This window comes from Neofelis nebulosa, chromosome 8 (assembly GCF_028018385.1).
Source record: "Neofelis nebulosa isolate mNeoNeb1 chromosome 8, mNeoNeb1.pri, whole genome shotgun sequence".
NCBI classification, from domain to species: Eukaryota; Metazoa; Chordata; class Mammalia; order Carnivora; family Felidae; genus Neofelis; species Neofelis nebulosa.
In genome coordinates this window covers 65,413,897-65,438,648 of record NC_080789.1, presented here as the reverse complement: position 1 = coordinate 65,438,648, position 24,752 = coordinate 65,413,897, and the positions used below count along the sequence as shown (strand labels likewise).

The 24,752-nt window shown below is 40.1% G+C and overlaps 1 protein-coding gene across 5 annotated transcripts in view; it reads right to left on the bottom strand.

The window, feature by feature from the left end:
* LIMA1 (LIM domain and actin binding 1) overlaps positions 1 to 24,752 on the bottom strand; it is an 86,062-nt gene that overhangs the window by 19,341 nt on the left and 41,969 nt on the right. For 3 of the 5 annotated variants that reach the window (XM_058742821.1, XM_058742822.1, XM_058742819.1), the window contains 4 exons: positions 16,607 to 17,071; positions 4,712 to 4,799; positions 3,004 to 3,152; positions 124 to 231 (listed from right to left, as the gene is read on the bottom strand). In XM_058742821.1, coding sequence (XP_058598804.1) covers positions 124 to 231; positions 3,004 to 3,152; positions 4,712 to 4,799; positions 16,607 to 17,071 — 810 coding nt within the window. The remainder of the gene's footprint in view (positions 1 to 123; positions 232 to 3,003; positions 3,153 to 4,711; positions 4,800 to 16,606; positions 17,072 to 24,752) is intronic. The other 2 variants (XM_058742818.1, XM_058742820.1) reach the window with 1 other exon arrangement.

Sequence of the window (24,752 nt, the reverse complement as noted above, 5' to 3'; positions counted from 1 at the left end):
CTGGCAGCTGTTACCAAATTCCCAGACACTCTGCAGCCTAGAGTTAGAGTTGTTTCTAATTTTAAGCATCTAACTTAGAACACATGCTTCCTTGGCAACTGGACATCAGACTCTTCAACCCACCTTTTCTCCAACCTGATGGGAGATGCAGACCTCAGGATCTGGGGGCACATTCTCCTTTTGCTCCAACTTATGAGTTTTTATTTCACCACCATTGGCTCTCAAGTCATTCTAGAAAATAAAAATAATCTGTGAGCTAAAATTAAAAATCTCACGATTCTATGCTCTTCATAGCACATCTATTAAATAAACTTGGAATGGTAAAAGAAAAGTTCTTTTAAGAGGCCTTGGGTCAAATCAACCCCCTAATTCTCACAAGCAAAACCCATTTACTAGTGAAATGACAAAAGCAGCTTTGTGGACACATACCTCGGAGTTAAATATTTGTACGCTAGTCTAAAACTGGATGCTCATTAGAATACAGACATATCAACACAGACACACACAGAAACCACCCCCAGCATACAGTTTTCTTGTGATTCACTCCTCTAGCAGCAGAGCTCGTGGGAATGCAAAGCTTGTGAGTTTTATCAGAAAAGACCATTCTGGAGCAGGGGAAAGGAAATGCCAAGTGCCAATAATTAAGAAAATATACTGACCATATATATAAATGCTCGGCCTGGAAAGAGAGACAGGGATGATGCATACATATAAAAACGGAGATTATATTTAATGATACCATAAAACAACCTTTTTTGTGAGACTTTCAAAAACATGCTTCTTTTTTGCATCAAAGTCATACATTGTACTAAAGACATACCTTATTCTACTTCTCAGAACAAAGCCTCAACATATAACAAGCAGGCATTAGCACTGTCATATGGAGTAAGCATAATCACATGTTTTTCCTTGCAAAGAACACTTGGGGCAAAATATTAAAATGAACTTTATCGACTAGATCCAAAGTTAATATAGTGGTAGATGAATATGGACATTTCCTAACCTTTAGTCTGCCACCTTTCTGAAAGGCTAGTACCTTTCTGTTGTTTGCGATTCTTTAGGCAGGGCGAGAAAACAAGCAATTTATGGCCTCGGGGCCAGTGAAGAGGGTGTGAGTGTGCTGGCTGAGGTGTGGGCTCCCAGACTAAGGGACGCGACTCTGGAGGAACATCTGTGAGGAGCTGGCGGCCAGAGCTGCAGAACACAACAGGCCAGCCCAAGGACTCATTTCTGACCCCATCTCAAAGCCCTGCCTCCAGAATCACGGCCTGAGAGTGTGCGCCTAGTTACAGCCATCCTCTGTAAGGAGCCTGAGAAATTCTTTGGGGATGAGATAAAATGTACTTTTGACAAGAATTCCTAAAGACTCTTAAAATTTACAGAGCAGGAGAACGGCAATGCATAAACTCTATTAGGAGTTTAAAAAAAAAAAAAAGTCACAGAACAGGTTTTTCCACCTAGGGAGTCACCTGGTCGGAATGTTTGTAGCAGGAAGACTGAGAAGCAGCAGAATCTTGAAAGGAAGGACTTATGCTCCAAAGATCACCCATTTGCCCTATCTCCTGCCCTGCCTTCTAAGTCTAATTTTGCTCATTTTCACACTCAGGGAATAATGAGCCTGTGGTGTTCCACTTTACTATCAAATTATGCACATCCTCTCTTCTAAAAACCACAGTGAAAAATCACGATGAAATTATTCGTTGCCCAGAGACAGAGTCCACGGGTAACTGCTACTAGAGAATGCATACTTAATAATATGAGGAAAAGAAGGCTCCACTCCTGGAATACATGTGATGATTTCTAATAGATAATAGTTTCAGTCTGCCCAGGAACAAGTAAAATTCAACGCTCTTCTTCGAACTTTGTTTAAAAAACAAAAAGGACACCAATAGGTTCATAGCTTTTATTTTTAAATCTTAGAAGGATCAAATGTTTGAAAGATACACATAAAATATACATATGTACGGTGTCTATATGCGTGTGTATATATGAATAAATGGCATTTGAAAGGTAACTTCTGGTAAGCAGTTCTGTAGTGTCAGCTTGCCAATTAAGCCTAGGAAAGTTTAAAATGGAAAATCCTATTTAGAATAACAAATTTTGTGATTACTGAGCAAGCCATCTTGTTATTTCCCCCTCCCCTTTACTTATCTACTATACTATTTCTTTAGAAAATCATTACATCATAAGAGGTAAAGATTAAGTGCACCACATATTATATGATTCATTTATACAAAATGTGCAGAATAGTAAATCCATTGAAGACAGAAAGCAGGGGGAATTGGGAGTGACTACACAGATATGGGTTTCTGTTTGGGGTGATAGAAATATTCTGGAATTAGACAGTGATGATGAGTGTACAACATTAATGTTGAATATATCCTATATTTCTCTCCAGTATTCTCTCTTTCCTCAAAAACAAAAATGGGGCACCCGGGTGGCTCAGTCGGTTGAGCGTCCGACTTTGGCTCAGGTCATGATCTCACGGTCTGTGGGTTCAAGCCCCACATCGGGCTCTGTGCTGACAGCTCAGAGCCTGGAGCCTGCTTCCGATCCTGTGTCTCCCTCTCTCTCTGCCTCTCCCCAACTTTCACTTTGTCTCACTCTGTCTCTCAAAAATAAATAAATGTAAAAAAACAAAAATTAAAAAAAAACCAAAAGTAAGTGTTTCTGTTAAAACTAACAGATGACACTTTTTTAGCAACAACAGCAAGATTAAGTAGAAGAGACAGGAAAACTCTCAATATTACTGGATGATAACATCACACACACAAAAATGAGTGGGGTGGGAATAAGGCCTAGGAAAGCAAAGTCAGTATTAAAACACGGTAAGGATTTTGAATGAGGCTAGGGTAGGATTTACAAGAAAAGAGAATGGCTGGGGACCAGGGACAGAGCCAGGGCTCCAAGTCAGGGTCTGGGAGACATTTCTAGTTTCTGCGCTCAGTGACCATTTGCCAGATGAGGGAATGAACGAATGAATGAATGGTACAGAACACATACTGTGTAGTTGGTGGAACTACTTTGTTTGGAGACAGCTGCCTGGTACTTGGCCATTCGATCCTTTATGGAGGTTTCTGACAGGCGTGGTAAGTCCAGATTTCGCCTGCTCTCACTTTTCTCTGAGTTGAATGCAGAAGATGACAGTTGACCTGGAAGCATGCAAATAATGTGCTTTACAAGAAGATAAAACGTGATTTGAATGATTTTCAGATTCTAAATTTTGAGCTACCATAATTCTTTGTATTATCTTTGTATTAAAAATACAAAGAAGGGTACCTGGGTGGCTCAGTTGGTGAAGCATATGACTCTTGGTTTTGGCTCAAGTCATGATCTCAGGATTGTGGGATCAAGCCCACAGTGGGCTCTGTGCTGAGCATGGAGTCCCCTTAAGATTCTCTCTCTCTCTCTCTGATTCTCTCTCTCTCTCTCTCTCTCTCTCTCTCTTTCTCTCTCTCTCTGCCCCTCTCTCCCTCTCCCCTCTCTCCCTTTGCTCCTCTCCTCTGCTTGTGCTCTCTCTCTCTCTCTAAAAAAAAAAAAAAAAAAGAAAAGTACAAAGAAGCGGGCGGGGGTGGGGGGGTGGGGGGGAGGCACCTGGCTGGCTCAATAGGTAAAGCATGTGGCTCTTGATCTCAGGGTCATGAGTTCAAGGCCCAAATTGGGCATGGAGCCTACTTAAAAAAAAAAAAAAAAAAAAAAAAAAAAAAAAAAAAAAAAAAAAAAGGTACAAAGGAAATCAGGAATAAAACTGTCATTTACCAGGTAATATTTACTCACTTTCCCAACATTTAAAAGGAGAACCCTTACCATAACTGAGTATTGTATATTTAAACATTTTGACTTATTTAACATTGGAAAAAGATCTCAATGCCATTTTAATTTGCATTTTTTTATCAGGAGGCTGATAATTTGCCTGTTAATTTTTTTTGTGAAGTGCTTGTAAATGCCCCTTTCAAAACATAGTAATTATGCTCTCAAGGCATTCTGTTACTACCAGTAATATAAGATAACCAATCTTTTTCATTTTTTTTTTTTTATTTTAGAGAGAGAGAGCACAAGTGGGAGAGAGGGGCAGAGAGAGAGAGAAAGAGAGAGAGAGGAGATAGAATCTTAAGCAGGCTCCACACACAGCGTGGAGCCCGACACAGGGCTTGATTCCGTGACCCTGGGATCATGACCGAAGCTGAAATCAAGAGTCAGATACTTAAATGACTGAGCTGCCCACGTGCCCCAGGATAACCAATCTTGACAGAGGGAACTGCCCATCCATGGCAGCCCTCAAGCCCCAGATGCCCATGAAGCCAAAACTGCTGGCATTATTTGCCTTGTAATCCCACAAGGGTACCCCTTGGCTTTCACAAATAGACTTCCTTTAAAAAAAACTTTTTTTAATGTGTTTAACTTTGAGAGAGACAGAGAGAGACAGAGTGCAAATGAGGGAGGAACAGAGAGAGAGGGAGACACAGACTCTGAAGCAGGCTCCAGCTCTGACCTGCCAGCACAGAGCCTGAAGCGGGGCTTGAACCCACTAACCAAGAGATCATGACTTGAGCTGAAGTTGGACATTCAACCAATGGAGCCACCCAGGCACCCCACAGACTTCCTTTTAATTTGTGCCACTCTTCTCTAAAAGCTTTGAGCATGAGACCAAAAGGTATAGCTACTTATGAGTATTTCCTAGGGAACTTCACATACATGGAACTCTGCTTACCTGGGCCTATTTCCAAATCATCCAGAGAATAGCTGTTTTCAGAGATCCTCCTTCCACCTGCACTACGGCTTTGGGTCCGAAGAATCTGCTTGGAAAACAAAACCCAGCAATAAGGTTTACATAGGAGACGGGAAATCTTGATGAATGTTCAGAAAAGAGGTCTGCAAATCTCTTTTATTAACAAAATCCACAAGGAATTAGATTTTACATTTGTTTTTACATTCCACAGAATGTGTTTTTAGCATTATAAATATGAAGTAGTACATATTCACAGGTGCCCAGGGAAAAATAAGTAACTGTATATAGGTAATTCTCTCTGGTAATCATCACTGCCTAATCAGCTTAACCAGAAAACTTAGTAATTTAAACAGTCATGGAGGTGAATCCTCATGCCCCAGATGATACTGACATGTCTCCCAAACTGCTAAGTCTGGATCGATGGCTGTTACCTGATCTTTGTTTCCCCTCTCCCTCCCACTTTATCCTTGCTGTTGCTGCCTTGGTTCCCGTCGTCGTCATCTTTTCCTTGGACTATTGCATTACATTTCTAATCAGTTCTTCTATACCTTCCAATCAAGTCTGTATGATGCTGCCATTATCCCAAGTCATAGAAAGTAATTATCCCCCAATATAAATCTATATCACTCCCTTGTTCAAAATTCTTTAAAAATTCCTAATCACTCCTTACATTAAATCTAAAGTGCTTAGTATGTCACAGAAGACCCATTCTACATCTGGTCCCTCCCTACCTACCTTCTCTGAGTATTCCCTTCCTCACTCTTTACCCTCCAGGAAAAGCAAACTGCTGTGAGGTCCATATTATACATGAATTCCCTTCTCCCATTACCCTTTTGTCCCTCTGGTTGTCTGTTCCTTCAAGATTCAGAGGAGGCTGAGCAACCTTCTCTCTGTGAAGTACACCTTATCTCTCCTACCTAAATCTAAGTTGCCCTCCCTCTGTTTCTAAGGTCCCTGGCCACACTTCCATTACAACGTTTATTGTGTGTCCCTGGCAGAGACCATGTTTTTTGTTTTTTAAATGGAAAAGTGGGTGGTACAGATTTTTTTAATACGTTATTTTGTGACTCCTATAAATTACTACATTTATATCTCTCACATCTAGGGTAGATCTCTAATTAAAGTTACAAATGATAATTTTTAAGCCTGGAAAAGTAACTCAAGAGAAAGCCATTTAGTGTCACAGAATGTTCCCAGACATAGTACACAGAGGGTATGTCATGTTTATTCAGCTTGTAATGAGAGCCTTCAACCAGATCCTATCATTCAAATCTCAACTTATTTCCAGATAACTTGAAGTAGGAAAGATATCTGAAATCTGGTATGACAGGAGATAAGAGTAAAACACTTAGCACTCTTCTGAATTCAACATTAGTAAATCGCTATTAAACCTTTACATTCAATGGGCTAATCAAGTCAACAGTAAAGTTTGAGACTGTGAACTATCATTTTTTCAATCCTCCCCCACCTCCACTGAGACAGAAAACATGCCGCTTCAGAAATCAGAGCCACAGGCTGGTTTGTTTGTACCACACCAATGACAATAGTTTCTTGTAAATTCAACATGCACTTAATATCATTTATTTTCAGTCGGCTTTGCTATTAACATTATGAATTGATAAAAAAATAAAATAATAGATAGCAACTCTAACCTTGCCACACCATACTCAGGTAAGTTGCACCAACATCAACCACACCCATGTGACTTACATGACGCAACAGATAATGAACATCATCAGCCAAACAAACAGATAAGTTTGGCAGGACACCCTCCCCATCTGCGTTTTTTCATCTTCAAAACGTTGTTCATTTGCAGATAATTAAAGTAAAGGAAATTCCAAAGACTTATTCTGAATGCTGCTTCACTGCAAGATGAGTATTATAAAAGCATTTTCCGGGCTCAAAAAAGGGAGAGAGACTGCAAATACACTTTCTTTTTTTTAACCGAAAGGGAACAGGCTCTGAATCCTTAATACTGAAGCAATATTTCAAATATTTACATGCTGTCAAAGGTAAAGTTCAATTCTAAGAGTATGTGTTACCTGCCGCAACCTGCAGAGAGCTGTTTTCTGTCTGTACTCATGGTCAAGTCCCTCTCGGCCTCCTGCAGAGTCCCTGCACTGGCATAACTGGCAGCAAGCTCATTTAGAACCAGGACATATGCCTTGCCAGGGCAGAGGCTTACTTTGGTTTTAGGCACATAATATTTTCCATCTTTGCTCGCTTTTAATTTAAACCTTCAGGTTAAATGAAGTCAAGAGCCTTTTTCTTTTTTAAAGCCTTCAGGTTCATGAGGGTATCAGTATTTGGAATTGTTTTCTTCCAAATACTAAAAAAGTGACTGTGCAAAGCCACTTGGTCTTAAAGAAGAAAGAGAGAGAAATGTCTCTGGAAATCAAAGTTATACTGATGCTGGTTCTGAGGAGGACCACAGCTCTGAGATGGGAAAGCTTTTAATGAGATTTCTTTTGATACCATTTCACCTCCAAATCCTTCAAATATTAAGAATAACAAAAACTCGGGGCGCCTGGCTGGCTCAGTCGGTTAAGCGTCCGACTTCGGCTCAGGTCACGATCTCGCGGTCCGTGAGTTCGAGCCCTGCGTCGGGCTCTGTGCTGACAGCTCAGAGCCTGGAGCCGGTTTCAGATTCTGTGTCTCCCTCTCTCTGACCCTCCCCCGTTCATGCTCTGTCTCTCTCTGTCTCAAAAATAAATAAACGTTAAAAAAAAATTTTTTTAAAGAATAACAAAAACTCAGAAGCATTTACGATGAATTTTATGATCCTCATTTTATAAGTGGTAATTTGAGGTACAGGAAGAAGGAGGAGTTTCCTCTAATATTTCTCAAGGAAGTAGAACACACACACACACACACACACACACACACACACACCCCAGGAATTCTGATACTGAAATACTCTTCTGTAACACACTTTTATCACATTTCAGCCCTGTTTACTCAGATGCCTGAGGGAGGCTTTTAAGAGAAGAGAGAAAAGACAAGACACTTTAAGACTTTCTGGAATTTCCTAAGGCTTGGCCTCCCCCCAACCCACAAGTCCTCCTTCCTGTCAGCTGACTATAGTAACTCTCATTAGTGGGAATGCCTCTTTAAATAGTCACTGAGAATCCCTAAACCAAATGTATCAACACGTACCCTTAGGAGAACAAGAGCTTAGGGCTTTTAGCTAATGGTCTGCAGAATTTCTTTTCTCTGGAAAATTTTCTTAAAGAAATACAGTAAGTGAGGTCTCAAATATCAAGTAAAATGCAGGATTTCCTATCCCCATAATTTTTAGGAAAAATTCTGTTTAAAAGTTGATTCTCAACACTTTATAATTTACCTTCTACCTCTCTCAACCACTTTCTTCAACCTTTCAAGTCTGACCTTCCTTCAGACTCTCATCCCTGAAAGTCAAGGGTAGAGGAAGGATGGCCTTTAGGGAAAATAGGACTTTGCTGAACTATCCATAGCATGTAGACAAAACCTAGCCTTAATTTCTCAAAGTACTGAGAGACAAACATTGCCTTCTTCAGGTAGAAAAAAAAACAGAAAAAATAAAGATCTTTTAAGTAGAACAATAATATATAGAAGGAGCAGTTGCATCCAGGTTGTGGGATTTCTCTGTATTTTCTGTATTTCTAAGCATTCTACAAAAACTATGTGTATATTCTTTACAATGTTTTTAATGTTTATTTATTTTTGAGAGAGACAGAGTGTGAGCGGGGGAGGGGCCGAGAGAGAGAGAGAGAGAGAGAGAGAGAGAGAGAGAGAGCGCGCCAGAATCTGAAGCAAGTTCCAGGCTCTAAGTTGTCAGCACAGAGCCCAACATGGGGTTCGAACTCATGAACCACAAAATCATGACCTAAGCCCAAGTTGGATGCTTAACCAACTGAGTCATCCAGGCGCCCCAACTATGTGTATATTCTTACAATTAGGGGGAAAAAGAAAAGGAAGGAGAAGTAATTTATTAATATAAATAGATAAAAATGATAAAATCAAATGCTGACAAGGTGCTAGAGAATTAAATATGTTCTTAGGCTATGCTAATAGTATTATAAAGTAGCACAATCTTTGAGAACAGCTGAGAATATGTAAGAAGAATGTTTAATGAATTATATACTTTTGGTCATGAGAATACCACTTTGGTAATATAGCCCTCCCCCCTAAAATAACTAAAAACAAAATGTTTCTGCCACGATGCTTAGAGTTTTTTATTAGGCTCGAAAAATATCTAATTACTGGGGCATAATTAAACCATAATGAAATACTATATTGCTATAAACGGAGAACCACATGAACTAGGAAGATACATAGAAAAGTCAATATAAAAAAGACCAAACAAAAGATAAAGCACACAAAACAGCACACAGGGACTAAAACCATGTAAAAACTAGTCATGCAGTGATAGCATATCATTGTGCACAGTTGTTTTATTATTTTTTCCTGATAAAAGTTACTGGTTTTTCCTGGTTTACTTGGCTTTTTCTTCTTCTGTTTACTGTGTGGTGTGTGTGTGTGTGTGTGTGTGTGTGTGTGTGTGTGTGAGAGAGAGAGAGAGAGAGAGAGAGAGAGAGAGAGAGAGAGAGAGAGACAGAGAGCAGAGAGAGAGAGACAGAGAGAAACAGAATCCCAAGAAGGCTCCACACTGTCAGTACAGAGCCAGATGTAGGGCTTGAACTGACAGACCCATGAGATCATGACCTGAGCCAAAATCAAGAGTCTGATGCTCAAACCACTGAGCCACCCAAGCACCCTGAAATCTCTTGCATTCCAGCATGTTTCTTGTCTTCATTGCCCTGAGGCTTCTAATTCAGTTACAAGGGGTGCCTGAGTGGCTCAGTCAGTTAAGTGTCTAACTATTGGTTTCGGCTCAGGTCATGATCTCTTGGGTTCGTGAGTTCAAGCCCTGCATTGGGATCCACACTGACAGTGTGGAGCCTGCTTGGGATTCTCTTTCTCCCTCTCTCTCTGCCCCTCCCCTGCTCATGCTCTCTCTCTAAAAATAAATAAATAAACTTAAAAAATTTTAAATTCAGTTATGAGACTATAAAGCGTGGGAAGAGGGAAGATAGCTAAAGTCTTTGAGGATACAACTGTTGATATATTTAAATTTTTCCCTGGCTTCCTTAGATTTCAGATAAGTAAGGCCATGGCCAGTTGTTTTTATCTAATAAACAGTTACTACAATATCAATGAAGATACTGTTACATGGTAGAGATGTTACTAAACAATTTCAGTCCTTATTCTGATATTAATTAGACAAATGACATTGGGTGTATCAGTAAACTTCTCTGACCTTAGCTGTTTCCATATGTAAATTAGGGATTTTAACATCCTAACTGACAGCAGTGAGCTGGATTAAATAACTTTACAGTCCCTTATGGCTCTAGGATTTATGTCAAACATTTCTTAAAAATTTTTATTTATTTTTTTAAGTTTTGCTTATTTAAGTAATCTTGACACCCACCATGGGGCTTGAACCCACAACCCTGAGATCCAGAGTCACACACTCCTCTGACCAGCCAGGCGTCCCTATGTCAAAGATTTTGATAGGGACTCTTCATTCACTGTAACTCATCAGTGAGTTAAAAGGCTAGAGGAAATGACTAATATATTCATCCGGGTATACACACCTATACTGTCTAATGCAGGAGTGAGTCTGATACCAGAAAGGTATGATATCATATTTGGGGGGTAAATGAAGTCTTTCTGGCTACTTCAAATTCTAATGCAGCCAACCTTGCAAATAGAATGTTCCATTCCTCTGACATTACTTTTCAACATGTTTTTAACTTCTCAACATGTTTTATTATAATGAAACCAGCTAGAAACCAGTAAGTAATTAGTTGGCCTGAAAGTAAACAGAAAAGAGATGACTGGTCTCTAGTTGGTACATCAAGGACAGCCATAGTGAAAAATATCAGAATTCCTTGACCGGCATCTTTACACCTGGATCCATTATTTACCTTACCACAAAAGATGAAAGAATTAATGAGTTACTAATTAAGGGTAAATAAAACTTAATTTACATTGGTGTGAGGTCTTTATGAGAAATAATCCACTATAAAGAGAGGTCAGTTAAAATAACACTTGTATTTACAGTGTACTTACATTTTGAAATTATAAAAGAAGCTATAAAGCATAGGTGACTACAATAAATGGGCAAAAAATTACTTTTAATATGAGAAAGATGGCACTGATAGAAAACCAAAGATAATTCTTGTGTTTATTTAACAAAACCAGTTACCGTATCCATATTGAAAGCTCTAGCAATGTATCTATTGGAGGTTTAATGTCAGGTCAATTTAAGATTTATGATTTGCTGATAAACAAATTAAGGATATACTCCCCAACATTTGGACGACTACATTAGACCCTACAGTGTGTTGACAGTTATTCAAATCTCTTTTCCTCTTCTTGGAACATAATTTCAAATGACTTACTGAAGACATTAAGAAAGCAGAAGGGGCACCTGGGTGGCTCAGTCAGTTAAGTGCTCAACTTCGGCTCAGGTCATGATCTCATGGTTCATGGGTTTGAGCCCCGCATCAGGCTCTGTGCTGACAGCTCAGAGCCTGGAGCCTGCTTCAGATTCTGTGTCTCCTTCTCTCTCTGTCCCTCCCCCACTCAACTCGATCTCTCTCTCAAAAATAAGTAAACATTAAAAAAAGGAAAGACATTAAGAAAGCAGAAGAAAAATGTTATTAAGATAACATTAAGTGGATAAAAGAACACATGCAGTTGTTACCCAAGAAAGGAGAAAATTAAATGTCATGGATAATTTTATAACACTGTAGATTCCCTATGGACACCTACCCATTCTTCAAGAAGGCAAACATAAATTGTTTCTTTGAGGTAGATTATAGATTGGTTGGCTATGGATAAAACATCTAATGAACTTGAGCTTGGTGACCTTACTTGCTCAAGGGCTTGCTCCACACTACACCAACACATATATACTGTTATGTACCAGAGATACATAAAGGTGAACAAAATACCAATGTCGCTTCCAGGAAATTACAAGAAGAAAAACCACAAAAATATTAGGCTGTTTGAAGAAGGATGGTTTTACTCTCCCGTTAACAAGTGCAGCTTTTGTTGGTGTTTTGGTGCCAGCCATTCATACAGTCATCCCGGTAAAAAGAGGAACAGAAACTCTAAGGGAAATTTAAGGGCGTAGGAGTAGAAAGGGAGAGAAGTAGTGAACAATGAAAAGGGGGCTGGCTGGGACAAGGGAAACTTCCATTTTTATTTTAGATTCTTCTATTTTAGCCGAATGTACTGTTTTGCCTTTGTCATATAAGACAAGTCAACACAATTAAAATACGACTAAGTGGAAGCATTAAAATGTATCATGAATAGGGGCGCCTGGGTGGCTTAGTCGGTTGAGCATCCGACTTTGGCTCAGGTCCTGATCTCCCAGTTTGGGAGTTCGAGCCCTGCGTCAGGCTCTGTGCTGACAGCTCAGATCCTGGAGCCTGCTTCAGATTCTGTGTCTCCCTCTCTCTCTGCCCCTCTTCCACTTGTGCTCTGTCTCTCTCTGTCTCTCAATAATAAATAAACGTTAAAAAATTTTTTTTAATAAAAAAATATACCATGAATAAACAGGGATAAAAGGAGAAAGAAACAAAATTTCTAAATAGTTTTAATTCTTTTCACTTGTGGATAAACTTACCATTTTTCTCATTACTATTTCCCATCCTTGTTTAGTCTTAAAGAATGAGCAAATGAGTGAGTTTATGTGTTTTAGGAAACAATGACGTTTGGTGAGGAGGTATTCTCTCCTCTCTTTCTTTATCTAACTCCTCTCCTAGAAAATGGAAACACTACATGGAAGAAGCAGTAGTCTGCAACTTTGTAAAACAATCAACGAATATCCATAGCCTAGTCTTATTTTCTTGTATTACACCTAACTGGTTCCATCGACCCAAGCCAAAGACAATAATTTAAATAGGTTGTGAAGGTAGAAATATATTATCCAAATATCTGGTCTTTACTCTCCTAGCCAAGGATTTGTGTGAACCAAATATGTTACGAACCAAACAGAAAGAAGTGAGACTTAATGAGCCTGTCACATGCTCATTACAGTGGTTGGTCATTCCTGGGCATGAAAGAAGGGGCACTTAATTTTTTGAATAACCACATCCTGGTTTCTAAAGGTTATGGATTCAAATGTCAACCCGATGACAACGGAATGTTGGTTAGGACTAGTTGGTTAATCAGCTATCTTTTTCATAAAAAGATGTACAGAATAGTTACCTCAGCTACCAAAAATCCAGATCAACATATACATGAGGATAGAAATGCTAAACCACTTCAGTATATGTCATTGGGGAGTTTCTTTTTCCTAGTAATGATGGTAGGTTATATTAATCCATCCACTGCTCATTTGTTCATAGGAATTAGAACCATCATGTTCAACTAAAACATCTGACCTGGATAATGTATCTATTCACCAAAGGTAGAGAGTAAGTGAAGAAAAGCCTTTAATCAATTCTTATTACTTATAAGCTATTTGAATTCTAAGCTTCGTTTCTTCCTTTAACTAAGACTAAGAGCTAAGTCACTGTGCTAACCGCTGGGGAAGAAAAACATCATTACTTTGGAAGAAATTATAGACTTTGGGAGTATACAAATTTATACACAACTATTAAGGGGAAGCATGATATAAGTGCCCAAACAGAAGTGAAAAGAAAATTCTATAGGAGAATGAGAAGGGTTGCTTAACTTATCTGACAGAAATGGAGGTAAGACCTCACAGTCTTGATAGACCTTGAGGAGTAAGATTTCAGAAGGCAGTAATGCAGGGGATAGGCATGAATAATTTAGAGCGTGAGGAGTTAATACAGAGTTTAAGTATAAGATTGGCTAGAGACTGAAAGGCAGGTTGAACTCAGATTGTGGAGGACCCAAATATTAAATAAAGATTAATCCTGAGATATCAAATGAAGGGGGTACACTAATTTACAACTCTATTTAGAAAGATAAATAGCAACGGTGTACAGGATGGATGGGAGAAAGGAAAAGAGAAGCTGACAGGGGAGGTGGTGGCAATGCTATGGGACCAGACAGAATGGCACATACTTGAGAAGCACCTAGAGGGTAGGCTTATTTAGAGGGCTTAGTAAGTGACCGACTGGGAAGAAGAAACACGGAGAAGGAAGAACTGATCCCAACTTTCACAGATGCAGAGATTTGGTACATGGTGATGTATTAAGGGACACCTGGGTAAAGCAGGTTTTTAGTTAGAAAGACAATGGATTCTTTTGTAGCCTTCTTGAACTTGAGTGCCTAAGGGATATTCAAAGAAAGATGTTTGATCTGGCAGGCAACCAGAAATATGAGGCTGAAACTTGGGTTAAGAACCGAGGATTAGAACCTAGTTTGGGGGTTCACGTCTTAGAGTCATGGAAAGAGAGGAGATTTTTTTCACAAGGAGAGAGAAAAAACCAGGAGGGCAGAGAGATCAGGAAGAAAAGTGGACAAGAACAGAAACTATCTCGGGCAAAAGGGAACAAGAGGAACTAAGAAAAGTGGAAGTCAAGCCAATTAATTTTGTCTCCTGTAAATAACTGATAAAAAGATTTAGGACAACACATTAGACAGATCATGTATTTCATTATCTATGTGCCCCCTGCCCCTGACCAGCTAGTTAGTTGAGATTCAGTCCAGTTCTCTAAAATTTAATTATGGAACCAATTTGTCCCTACTATATTCATTTGTCTCACTGAGGTACTCATTTGTTAGCTCTGAAGTATACATTCTTTCTTGCAGGCTCTTGCTCCGAAAAAGATTTCTAGTGTCCTTACCATATTTGTGAGAGCTTCCTTCCAAAGATCCAATTATGTAACTTCCTGATTAAAGCCTTATCCATGTTAAAGCTGAAATCATGTTAACAATAACCATAATCCAGTTTCGAACTAATTAGTTATTCCTCAAGCTAAAGTAGACAAAACTTTAGCATTTTTTTTGGAAATATTAGATAAAACTTTTCAAAGTAAATGAAACACAATGATGCTTAGAAACCGCTATAAAACCGAGGGCAGGTCTGTTTGACTAAGCACTTCATTAAGTGACAAATGACTGTTTAGTCAGGAAGTTTTAAAAGCCATCTAAAAAGTCCAGGTCAACTTAGACACTCACAGCCCCCCCCCCCCCCTTTTTCCTATACCATTAACAGTCAGGCTGTCCAGTGCCATTAGAGATTTAGATGGATCTTTCTTTATATGAGGAGTCTTTCTTCACTTCTGACCAGCCACAAAATGATAGGCTTGTTCTGACACATCTCTCGCCAGACATGTATGAGAAAAAAAGTCTCTCACCAGATCCTACCACATAATCAGCATTTTTGTTTGCTGCAATCCCAGTCATTTCCTACCTTAGGCCAGTTTCGACATGCACCAGGCTTTTGCACTGAATCGACATTGTGTGTGCTAGCATGACATCAGCCGTCCTGCCCCTAACAGGGTCTCTGAGGAGGAGACTTACAATGGTGCTTTGAGTCACAACAAAACCCCTTCCCCTCTGTTTAGGATTTCTGACATTTTTTCCCTTCCACTTAAAATTCTTCTTCCCATTTAAATTTAATTTTTTTTTTTTATTAAGACCATAAAGGAGAAAGAGGGAGTTGGCAGGCCCTAGAGGACTAAAAACAGAGGGATGAGAGTTTAAGAAAAGTCATAAAACTGCTTTGTGGTTACATCTCTTGCCAACTGGTTCCAGTGTTAAAATAGAGCTAAAACTCATGCAGAGGAAAGGGTTCTAGGTTTGCAAACCTTTAAAAATTCTTACTACATCCTTTAAATAGATGATCCCTTAAACATCCAAGAACTGTTCTAGTCAGGAAAGCTACAGGCACTGCAAGTTATGGGAAGAGATAAACTAAGTCACGTCAAACAGAACTGAAGATTATTGGACGGGTTCTCGAATTTTTGTCTCAGAAAGAAGGCCTTATACCATTACTTCACACATGTAGGGATTTGGGCCAAATATTTAGCTTAAAAAATTTCAGCTTTCCCATCTAGATGGAATGTAGAGAAAATGATGGCTTTGCTTCCTATCAAATCTGTTTATTTCATTATAATGACTGTTGTAACAAACCATCCCCATGTACAAAGCCAGATATGCAGGAAAGTATGAGAAAACTGGAAAATTTTACCAGCTCTGCCGCCCCTGGATTGTGTTATAAGTCACCAGCATATGTAACTCATTTTCTAGTTAAGTAATTCCCTCTGGGTACCCGGTCTGCAATCCACACGAAGGATCAAATTTCATTAGCAGTCCTAGGAAAATGCAACCCTGTGCATTTGCAAGTCAAAACTCCTGAAGGCTACAGCTAGTCTGGCTACCCTCATTGATTTTTCCTGGGAGAGGATTTTAGCTGATAGAAAACATTTGTTGGAAGGCACAGATGAGGAAGTTCAGAGGAGAAGGAGTCCACTAGCAAAGAGACAACTAAGCCTTAGTCTTCATGTTAAACTCTGGCCTTAACACTCAGCCTGCAGCTGTGTCTAAGGGGAGAGAGATTCAGCAGAAATTCCACCCCCCCAACCCCCTCCCCCCAAGCTACAAATGACAAAAGGCACAGGAAGACAAATTAAAAGGGCAAGCGTACAAAAACAAAATCCAATCAGCCTCAAACTCTCTTCATTTCTAGATATTAAACTGAATCCCTGTGTGTGCCTGATTTCACGTGAAACTGGGTCAGAGATCCGCAAATCTTAGCATCTCTGTACATAATTCAAGACTTTTAATTAATTCATTTAACATTGAATCGAAAGACATGCTGGCCACTACTCAAACTGTCTAGTTCAGAAAAATAGCGTTAATTACTTGAATTGCCTTTCTCAAGTTTGAAACCGGCCCAGTCCTTACCTTGGTTTGAGTTGGTTCACCTTTCTCAAACATCATCTTAAGCCTGTTCAGCGGAACATTATATTTCTCTATTTTGTTTGCAGCTTCTGTGTTTTCACTGATTTCGGGTTTTCCTACTTCATGCCTGGATTCTCCTAGACAATTTTCCATTTTTTTACTTTCTTTCGAGTGGTCTTTAAGATGCTCACTGCCCTGGGTGCGGGGATACGGATACCGATTGAGGGCTTCAGAAGGCGATCCTAGTCTAGGTCTGGGATGGACGGGTTCTTCTTGGTCAGCTTCCGCCCCAGAGGCAGACCTTCTTGCCACTTCACCGGGAGGACGGTTGCCTCCGTGTCTGACCTCAGCGCTGCCGTTTTGCAGGGAGTCCGTGTGAGACTCCGTTCCCAGGGCTGGGTTCTCCCACTTCTTCTTTAACACAGTCAGGATCCCCCTTCTAACGTGCTGGGGGAGATTTTCAGTGTTCTAGAAGAACAAGAAGTAAGTGCCAGTTATAACTTGCCTGTTGAAACATTCAAACATGTTGTTCTTTGTAAAATGAAAGTTAAAACTCTAAGCTGCTCCTGGTCCACTGGCGTTTCGGACAGCTGGGAACAGTTACAGTCCTGCCACATGGAGAAAGCATCCACCCCGGGAGAGGGAGAGGGGAAGAGAGAAAAAGTCAGGAGCTGAAGCAGGAAGTGATAAAACAGGATAGCCTTATAAGGACAAAATGAGAAGAAAGGAGAGCCCAGATCTAATGAGACGAGGGATTTTTATCCAGAGATTAATAAGAAAAACAAGAAAGAAAAAGCAAAATACTAGGTACTTTAAATACCACAAATCTGCATTAATACAAGTTCCTCATTACATACCACAAAATTACATGGTGAATCTTTTTCTTCTTTTAAATAAAACAAAGAGGCAGTGTAGCTGAAACCACCCAATACCAATAATCATCAAGGATTGAAACTATTGAAAGAAACCGAAAGAACTCACCAGACTTTTACATGTATTTGCATAAATTATATTTCATCATATCTGACATAATCTACGGGCATATGAACAATCAAATTCTATTTTTACATAAGAACCTAATCCTCTTTTTTCCCCTGCTCTTCTCTACATGTCTGTCCATGTGTAAATTCTCAGTTATCAGGAAATTTACTACTTCACACATCCTTTGGTAGAAAAACATCCAAGCTTCATATGAAAACACCACCACCCACTTTCTTGATTGAAGGACACACGTTTTCACATCTCAGGGAGTGCCACTTTCACCTGGGTCGAAACGGAACGAATTTATACATAAGACAGATTGCAAACAACCTGGAAACTGCCACTGTTGTTCTTCAAGAACCAAGGAAATGTGCTTGATGAAGTGAAATTCAATGTCCCAGACTCTGAAAGCTTTCCTATAAATAAAGCGAACAGCCCCAGTTCCCAACAAACCACGAACTCCAATACCTTCGCGCTCTCTCCGTTCCTGTGGTCTGTGACTCACCCGTCTTTCTACAAAGAAAGGACAAACCACCTAGGACTGAAAGACTTCAGGGGAATTAAACAGGATTAGCAGCTATATTGGGAATTAAGTCTCTCACCCTATTATTCTTCTCTCTCACCCTATTATTCTTCTGAATTCACTTCATCAAGTAGCACCAAGATTTGGGGAAAAAAACCCAAAAAAACTTACAGAAGAACAACTGCCTGATTTTAGTGTTTAAATCTTTACTGACAAGATGATTCACTGGTGGAAGCATGAACGGATCAGAGATACAAGAAGCACAAAAAAATTTTCTTGTTGGAAAAGAATTAAAAAACTGCTCTGGACACCGGTGCTGCCTTAACTCTGGCAACATGCTTTGCTCAATGCTACCTCCTGCCACACAATGGATGAGTCATCCCGGTCTCCAACTTCACCTGCCCTGCCCTCGCCCTGACTAAATAGGAGCCCTGAGAATCTAAGTGGCATTTTGTCTTGGGAACTGGACACTACTTTTCTCAGTAACCATGTGATCAGAGTGTATTTACTGACATGGAAAGATGCTCGTAAGATGCTTTTGAGCGGAAAAAAGCAAATTATAAGACAGCATAATCCCACTTTATAATGCACATGTGTATTTATAAATATAAGCAGAAACGTAGCTGGAAGAGAAGACAGGGGGATGTTAATAAGTTACCTTTGGATTGTGGATTGTGGGCGTTTGTATTTTTTTTCTTTCTTTTTACAATAAATGTGTATTTGCTATTTAATAAAAATGAATAAAAAAATAAAACTATACATCATCGTCCTATCACAAAGATCTGCTACAGAATATTAAAACTTTTTTGATGTTAATGTAAGCAGCTTGAAAATGACCATTTCTACTTTACCTGTGATGACCAGGGAGGGAGGGATCTGTGGGATGGAGTAACGGCGGCAGTGTCCCCAAACGGGTATGGGTGGAGGACATCCCTTAGGGGACATTGTAGCTAGGAGTAAATGTGCCCTTTTATTAAAAGGAGTTCTTTTGTTTTCTGTTTTTGTGTGTGTGTGTGTGAGAGAGAGAGAGAGAGAGAGAGCTCAAGTGGGGAAGGAGGGCAAAGAGAGAGGGAGACAGAGAACAATCTCAAGCAGGCTCCACACTCAGCACAGAGCCCCAACACAGGGCTGGATCCCACGACCCTGGGATCATGACCTGAGCTGATATCAAGAGCTGGATGCTCAACCGACTGAGCCACCCAAAGCGCCCCTAAAAGGAGTCCTTAAAGGAAACAGCTCCAAAAGTGTTGAAGTGGGGACAAAAAGGGCTGCATGGTCGGACAGCGTTAAAGGCCCCATACCCTTAAATCACTCTTGGCAACATACCCAGGCAACGCCAGGTGTCCAGGTCTTTAGGATGTGGGGAGAGCAAAAACTGGGGAAGCAGCAGTGGTTACAGGCTTTCTGGGGAAGGTAAGGCAGCAAGAAGGTGTAGAACAAGAGCAATTGCTAAAAGCAGTTTGGACAGCACGATGGCCTGGGCTATCACTGGATAAGGCATAAAGGGCCACTTCTCTTTTCTTCTCTTTATCTGTATTTTCTACAACAACAGCTGTTACTAGTATAATCCAGCCCCACCCAGCCAAGTGACCTTGGGCAAGTTTAATTTCTGCAACCCACAATCCTGGGCTAGTATGGAGAACAGATGTGACTACATTAAAGCATGTAGTGCAGTATGTGACATAAACAGGCACCCAATTTAGTGGTGACAATTAATATTATGTGGGTGGCCCTCCCTACTCCTTCAGCCATACCTCATGATGATCAAGCACAGTAACTAGCCAGCCATCTCCCAAATCCTGAACTTGGGTTACAGTCTCTTCTTGTTCTTTGTCTTCACAGTCTCCACTATACCAGAGTAGGGGTGTGGGGCACAAAATAAGGTAAAATTCTAGTTGATGTCCTTTGTATCAAGGGTTTAACTCTGTCCCAAGTATTTTCCTAGAGTAGGCAGTGGGAAGTCATGGAGACTGCAAGGTTTCAAGGACGTTGTTAGTTGCTACATTACTGTAGCTTCCTCTCTCAAAGTGACATCCAGAACGCTGTTCACTCTACCCTGCAAAGCTGAGAATCTTGGCAGATTTGCCTCTGGATCAGAACTGGCTGCCTGAATCCAGATTAGGCACAACCTGGAAATGCAACACAATGTCTTTTCTGCAGGAACATTTGACTTTGGGATGTGTCCCAGCACTGTCATTCTGAGATGTATGGCCTTGGATAAGTCCTTTCCTCTCTGTCTCAGTTATTCCACCCATAAAATAAAGAGGCTGGGTCAAATGAGCTTTAGTGTTGAAATCTTAGCAGGGGTATCTTCATCTTAAAAGCAGGAGGATGTTTGGTAGGAGACAACAGTGGAGTTGGAAATATGGACTACCTGAATGTATAGCCTCCAAGGAAGGGAAGAAATTCCTAGGCTGAGAGACTCTCAGAAAAGTGGTAGCTAGGCATTATGGAGATGAGTGACCAAAGCATAGATTTCAAGAAGTGCTATATTGCATGCTTGAAAGGAACCTGAAAATATAACTGATGGCAGTATTAATGGTCTTTATTTCTGTTTCCTAGATGTATGTGGAAGAGGAAGAGAAAAGGAGAAGTAAACTTCTGGGAATCTAGGCTATCATATAACCTGATCCCACTATTTGCTAAAGAAATAAATGTACCCTCTTGCTCCCGAATGTTTCTCTAAGTTGCTTTCCATGGTAGAATACAAGTATTCTTTCATCTGATCAGTCACTTCTACTAATTTATATGGATATTTCTCCCTGTTCTTCAGGAGACAATTCAGACTTCTGACAAGTCTAGTGGATTTGTCCAAAAGTAACCCTTGGGCGGCTGGGTGGCTCAGTCGGTTAAGCGTCCGACTTAGGCTCAGGTCAAGATCTCATGGTTTGTGAGTTCGAGCCCCACATCGGGCTCTGTGCTGATGGCTCAAAGCCTGGATCCTGCTTCGGATTCTGCATCTCTCCCTTTTTCTCTGCCCCTCCCCTGCTTGAGCTCTGTCTCTCTCTCAAAACTAAACAAACATTAAAAAAAAAAAAAAAAAAGCAACCCCTCTGTCATTAGTGGGAAAAACTGGTGAGATTTGAATAAATTCTATAGTTTAGTTAATAGCATTGTATCAGTGAATTTTTTAGTTTTGATAAATGTTTCAGAATTATGCAAGATGTTAACATTAGGGGGAGGTAGGTAGAGGCATATCAGAATTCTCTGTAATATTCTTTTTTTTCTTCCAAATTTTTATTTAAATTCTAGTTAGTTAACATATAGTGTAAGACTGGTTTCGGGAGAATTTACTGATTTGTCACTTACATATAACACCCAGTGCTCATCATAACAAGTATCCTCAATCAATACCCCTCACCCATGTAGCCCATCCCCCACCAATCTCCCTCCATCAACCCTCAGTTTGTTCTCTATCCTTCAGAGTCTCTTATGGTTTGCATCCCTCTCTTTCCCCCCCTTCCCATATGTTCATCTGTTTTGTTTCCTAAGTTCCACATATGAGGGAAATCAGATGGTATTTGTCTTTCTGTAACTGACTTATTTCACTTAGCATAATACACTCTAGCTCCATCCAAATCGTTGCAAATGGCAAGATCTCATTCTTTTTGATGGCTGAGTAATATCCCGGTGTGTGTGTGTGTGTGTGTGTGTGTGTGTGTGTGTGTGTGTGTATACACCACATATTCTTTATCCATTCATCAGTCCATGGACACTTGGACTCTTTCCATAGTTTGGCTATTGTTGATAATGTCTCTGTGCTATCTTAATAACTCTAGTGTAAATACAAAATTATTTAAAAATTAAAAGTGTGTTTAAAAAAAAAGTAACCGTCCCTCAACTTTGTGTCTTCCTTTATCTCTTGCATTTTATAGTTAAGGGTCTTGAAAGCACTGTCTGTAGTTGCTATTTCTACTTGAACGCTCTATATTCACACTAACTCTACTGCCCAAACACTTCTGAAGTAGCTCCAGTCAAGATCACTGATCAGGTCTCTAATATTTTCATTTTATTATCTTATTATTAATAATTTTTCCCAGTTACAAAAGTAATAAAAATCTCATTGGGGGAAAAAAGTCACAGTCAATATAGGAATGTACACATGCCTTGAACGTATGCTCTTATTTTTCCTATTTGACTTCCCTATGCCTGCCACCCAAGATACCCACTGCCAATGATTTGGTGCATATGCTCTCAAATTTTTTCACCTATTTTTATATACTCTATTTTTTTAGATACTATATATATATTTACATGTGAAGATATCAAAAAGCATGTTAAGTGATTAAAGCAAGGTGTCGAACAGTATAGTATGGTAACTATACTAACAGTATGTGAGAGTTCATATTTCCTCACATACTAATTATTATTCAATAAAAAAATCTGCCAACTGTTTAGATTACAATTTATACCTCATGGTTATTTTAATTTACATTTATTATTATTATTAGTGAGGCTAAGCATTTTTTTCATGTTTATTGTTTCTTCTTTTTTTATTAAAAAAATTTTTTTTGTTTGTTTAGTAAACTCTACTCCCAGCGTGGGGCTTGAACTCACAACCTAGAGATCAAGAGTCCCGTAGCTCTACCAACAGAGCCAGCCAGGTGCCCCTATTTTTTCTTTTTTAATTACCTACTCACATCCTCTTGCCTCAACTGGCAAATGCAGTGGACACTTCTGCTTTATTTTAATTGATCCCTCTATAGCATTTGACATTACTGACTACCCCTCCCCTTTTAAAAAATTCCCTCCTTCCATGGCTTTTGTGAGATACCCCTTTTTTTCTAGGGTTCTTCCCATTTCTCTGGCCACTCCTCAGTCTCCTTTATAGGTTTCCCTTCCTCTGTCCCTACCTTGTATGCTGGGGTCCCTCAAGGTTCTGTCTTAGGTCCTCATTGTTCACTTACATATTCCCTGTAGATGACGTCATCTACCTTCTGGTTTTACCCACCAGTTGCCTAGAGATGACTCAGACCCTATAACTCTAGCCAGATCCCTCTCCATACCTGGAATTCTACCTGGAAATCCTATAGACATCTTACACTTGTCCTTGCCTAAGGCTGAAGTCTCCTTTCTCCTCTCTTTACCTCTCACCCTTTAATCTGTTTCTTTTCTTGAACTCTCCATCTTGGTGGATGTGACAATTATCTTTTCAAATGTCAAATGTGCCCGTTCTCATGTGTCCATGCTGTGCATGTGTCACTTGCTCTGCCATTTCCTTGCCCCCTTTGCTTGACTAATTCCTATTTATCCTTTGGGCTTAGTCAGGCACCACTTCTGGGAAGCCTTCCTTGACATGGTATAGTCCAGGTTAAAAGTTTCTCCTAAACTCTCCCCCAGCACCATGAGTATTTCTCTAACATGGTACTTACTGCACTGGGATTATAAACTCTATTTTCCACATTCTAAATAGTCCCTTGAAGGCAAGGACCACATCTTATTCCTCTTTGTGTTTCACCACCTGGCACCTAAGAGAGGCTCCACAAGTGTTTGTCTACACTCGTGGTACCAACTTTTATCATCCCCCTGTCTTGAACCTACTTCAGTCAGGCCTCCCAAATAGCACAAGGTGACCAATGACCTTCATGTTGCTCCAGTAGTCAGTTCTCAGCTTTTTCTGGGTGTTTGACTCTGATGATAACTCTCCTTTTAGAAGCACTTTCTTGGGGGCACCTGGGTGGCTCAGTTGGTAAAGCATCCGACTCTTGATTCTGGCTCAGGTCATGATCTCGCGGTTGTGAGTTTGAGCCCCACATTGGGATTGCGGAGTGAAGAGCCTGCTTGGGATTCTCTCTCTCTCCCTCTCTGCCCCTCCCATGCTCTCTTTCTCAGAAACAAAACAAAACTTTTAGAAGCACTTTCTTCACTTGGCTTCTGGCACCCATACTCTTGTTTCTGCTGTCGTTTTACCAGCTGCTCCTACTCAGTCTCCTTTGCTGGTTCCTCCTTATCTCCCAACTTGAAACATCAAAGTGCTCTTGAGCTCAGTCCTCAGACCTCCCCTCTATCTCCTTTCACTCCCTAAGTGATCACATGCATCTCATGTCTTTAAATACCATGGATACTTTGATACACACACATCCTATCTCCAGCTCACATCTCTTCCAGTTTCAAGTTCTTATATAACATCTCTACATAGGGGGCGCCTGGGTGTCTCAGTCAGTTAAGGGTCCGACTCTTGATTTCGGCTCAGGTCACGATCCCAGGGTTGAGGGATCGAGTCCCACATTGGGCGCTGCGCTGAACATGGAGCCTGCTTGGGATTCTCTCTCTCTCTCTCTCTCTCTCTCTCTCTCTCTCTCTCTCTCTCTCTCTCCTGTTCTCTCTGCCCCTTCCCTGCTTGTGCTCTCTCTCTTTCAAAAATAAATAAATAAACATTAAAAAAAAAATCTCTACTTGGATGTCTTAAAGCATTTCACATTTAACATGCCCCAAACCAAGCTTCTACATTTTCCCTTCTCTAAACCTGCTTTTCCTACAGACTTCTTCATCTCAATTAATGTTATTTTTCCAGGTGTTTGAGCCAAAATGAGTTTTGCCATTCACCATTTTTCTCTTTCTCTACTTTCAGTATAAATCCTGACCACTTCTCATCACCTATGTAACTACTCCAGTCCAGTCCATTATCATCTCTTGCCTAAATCA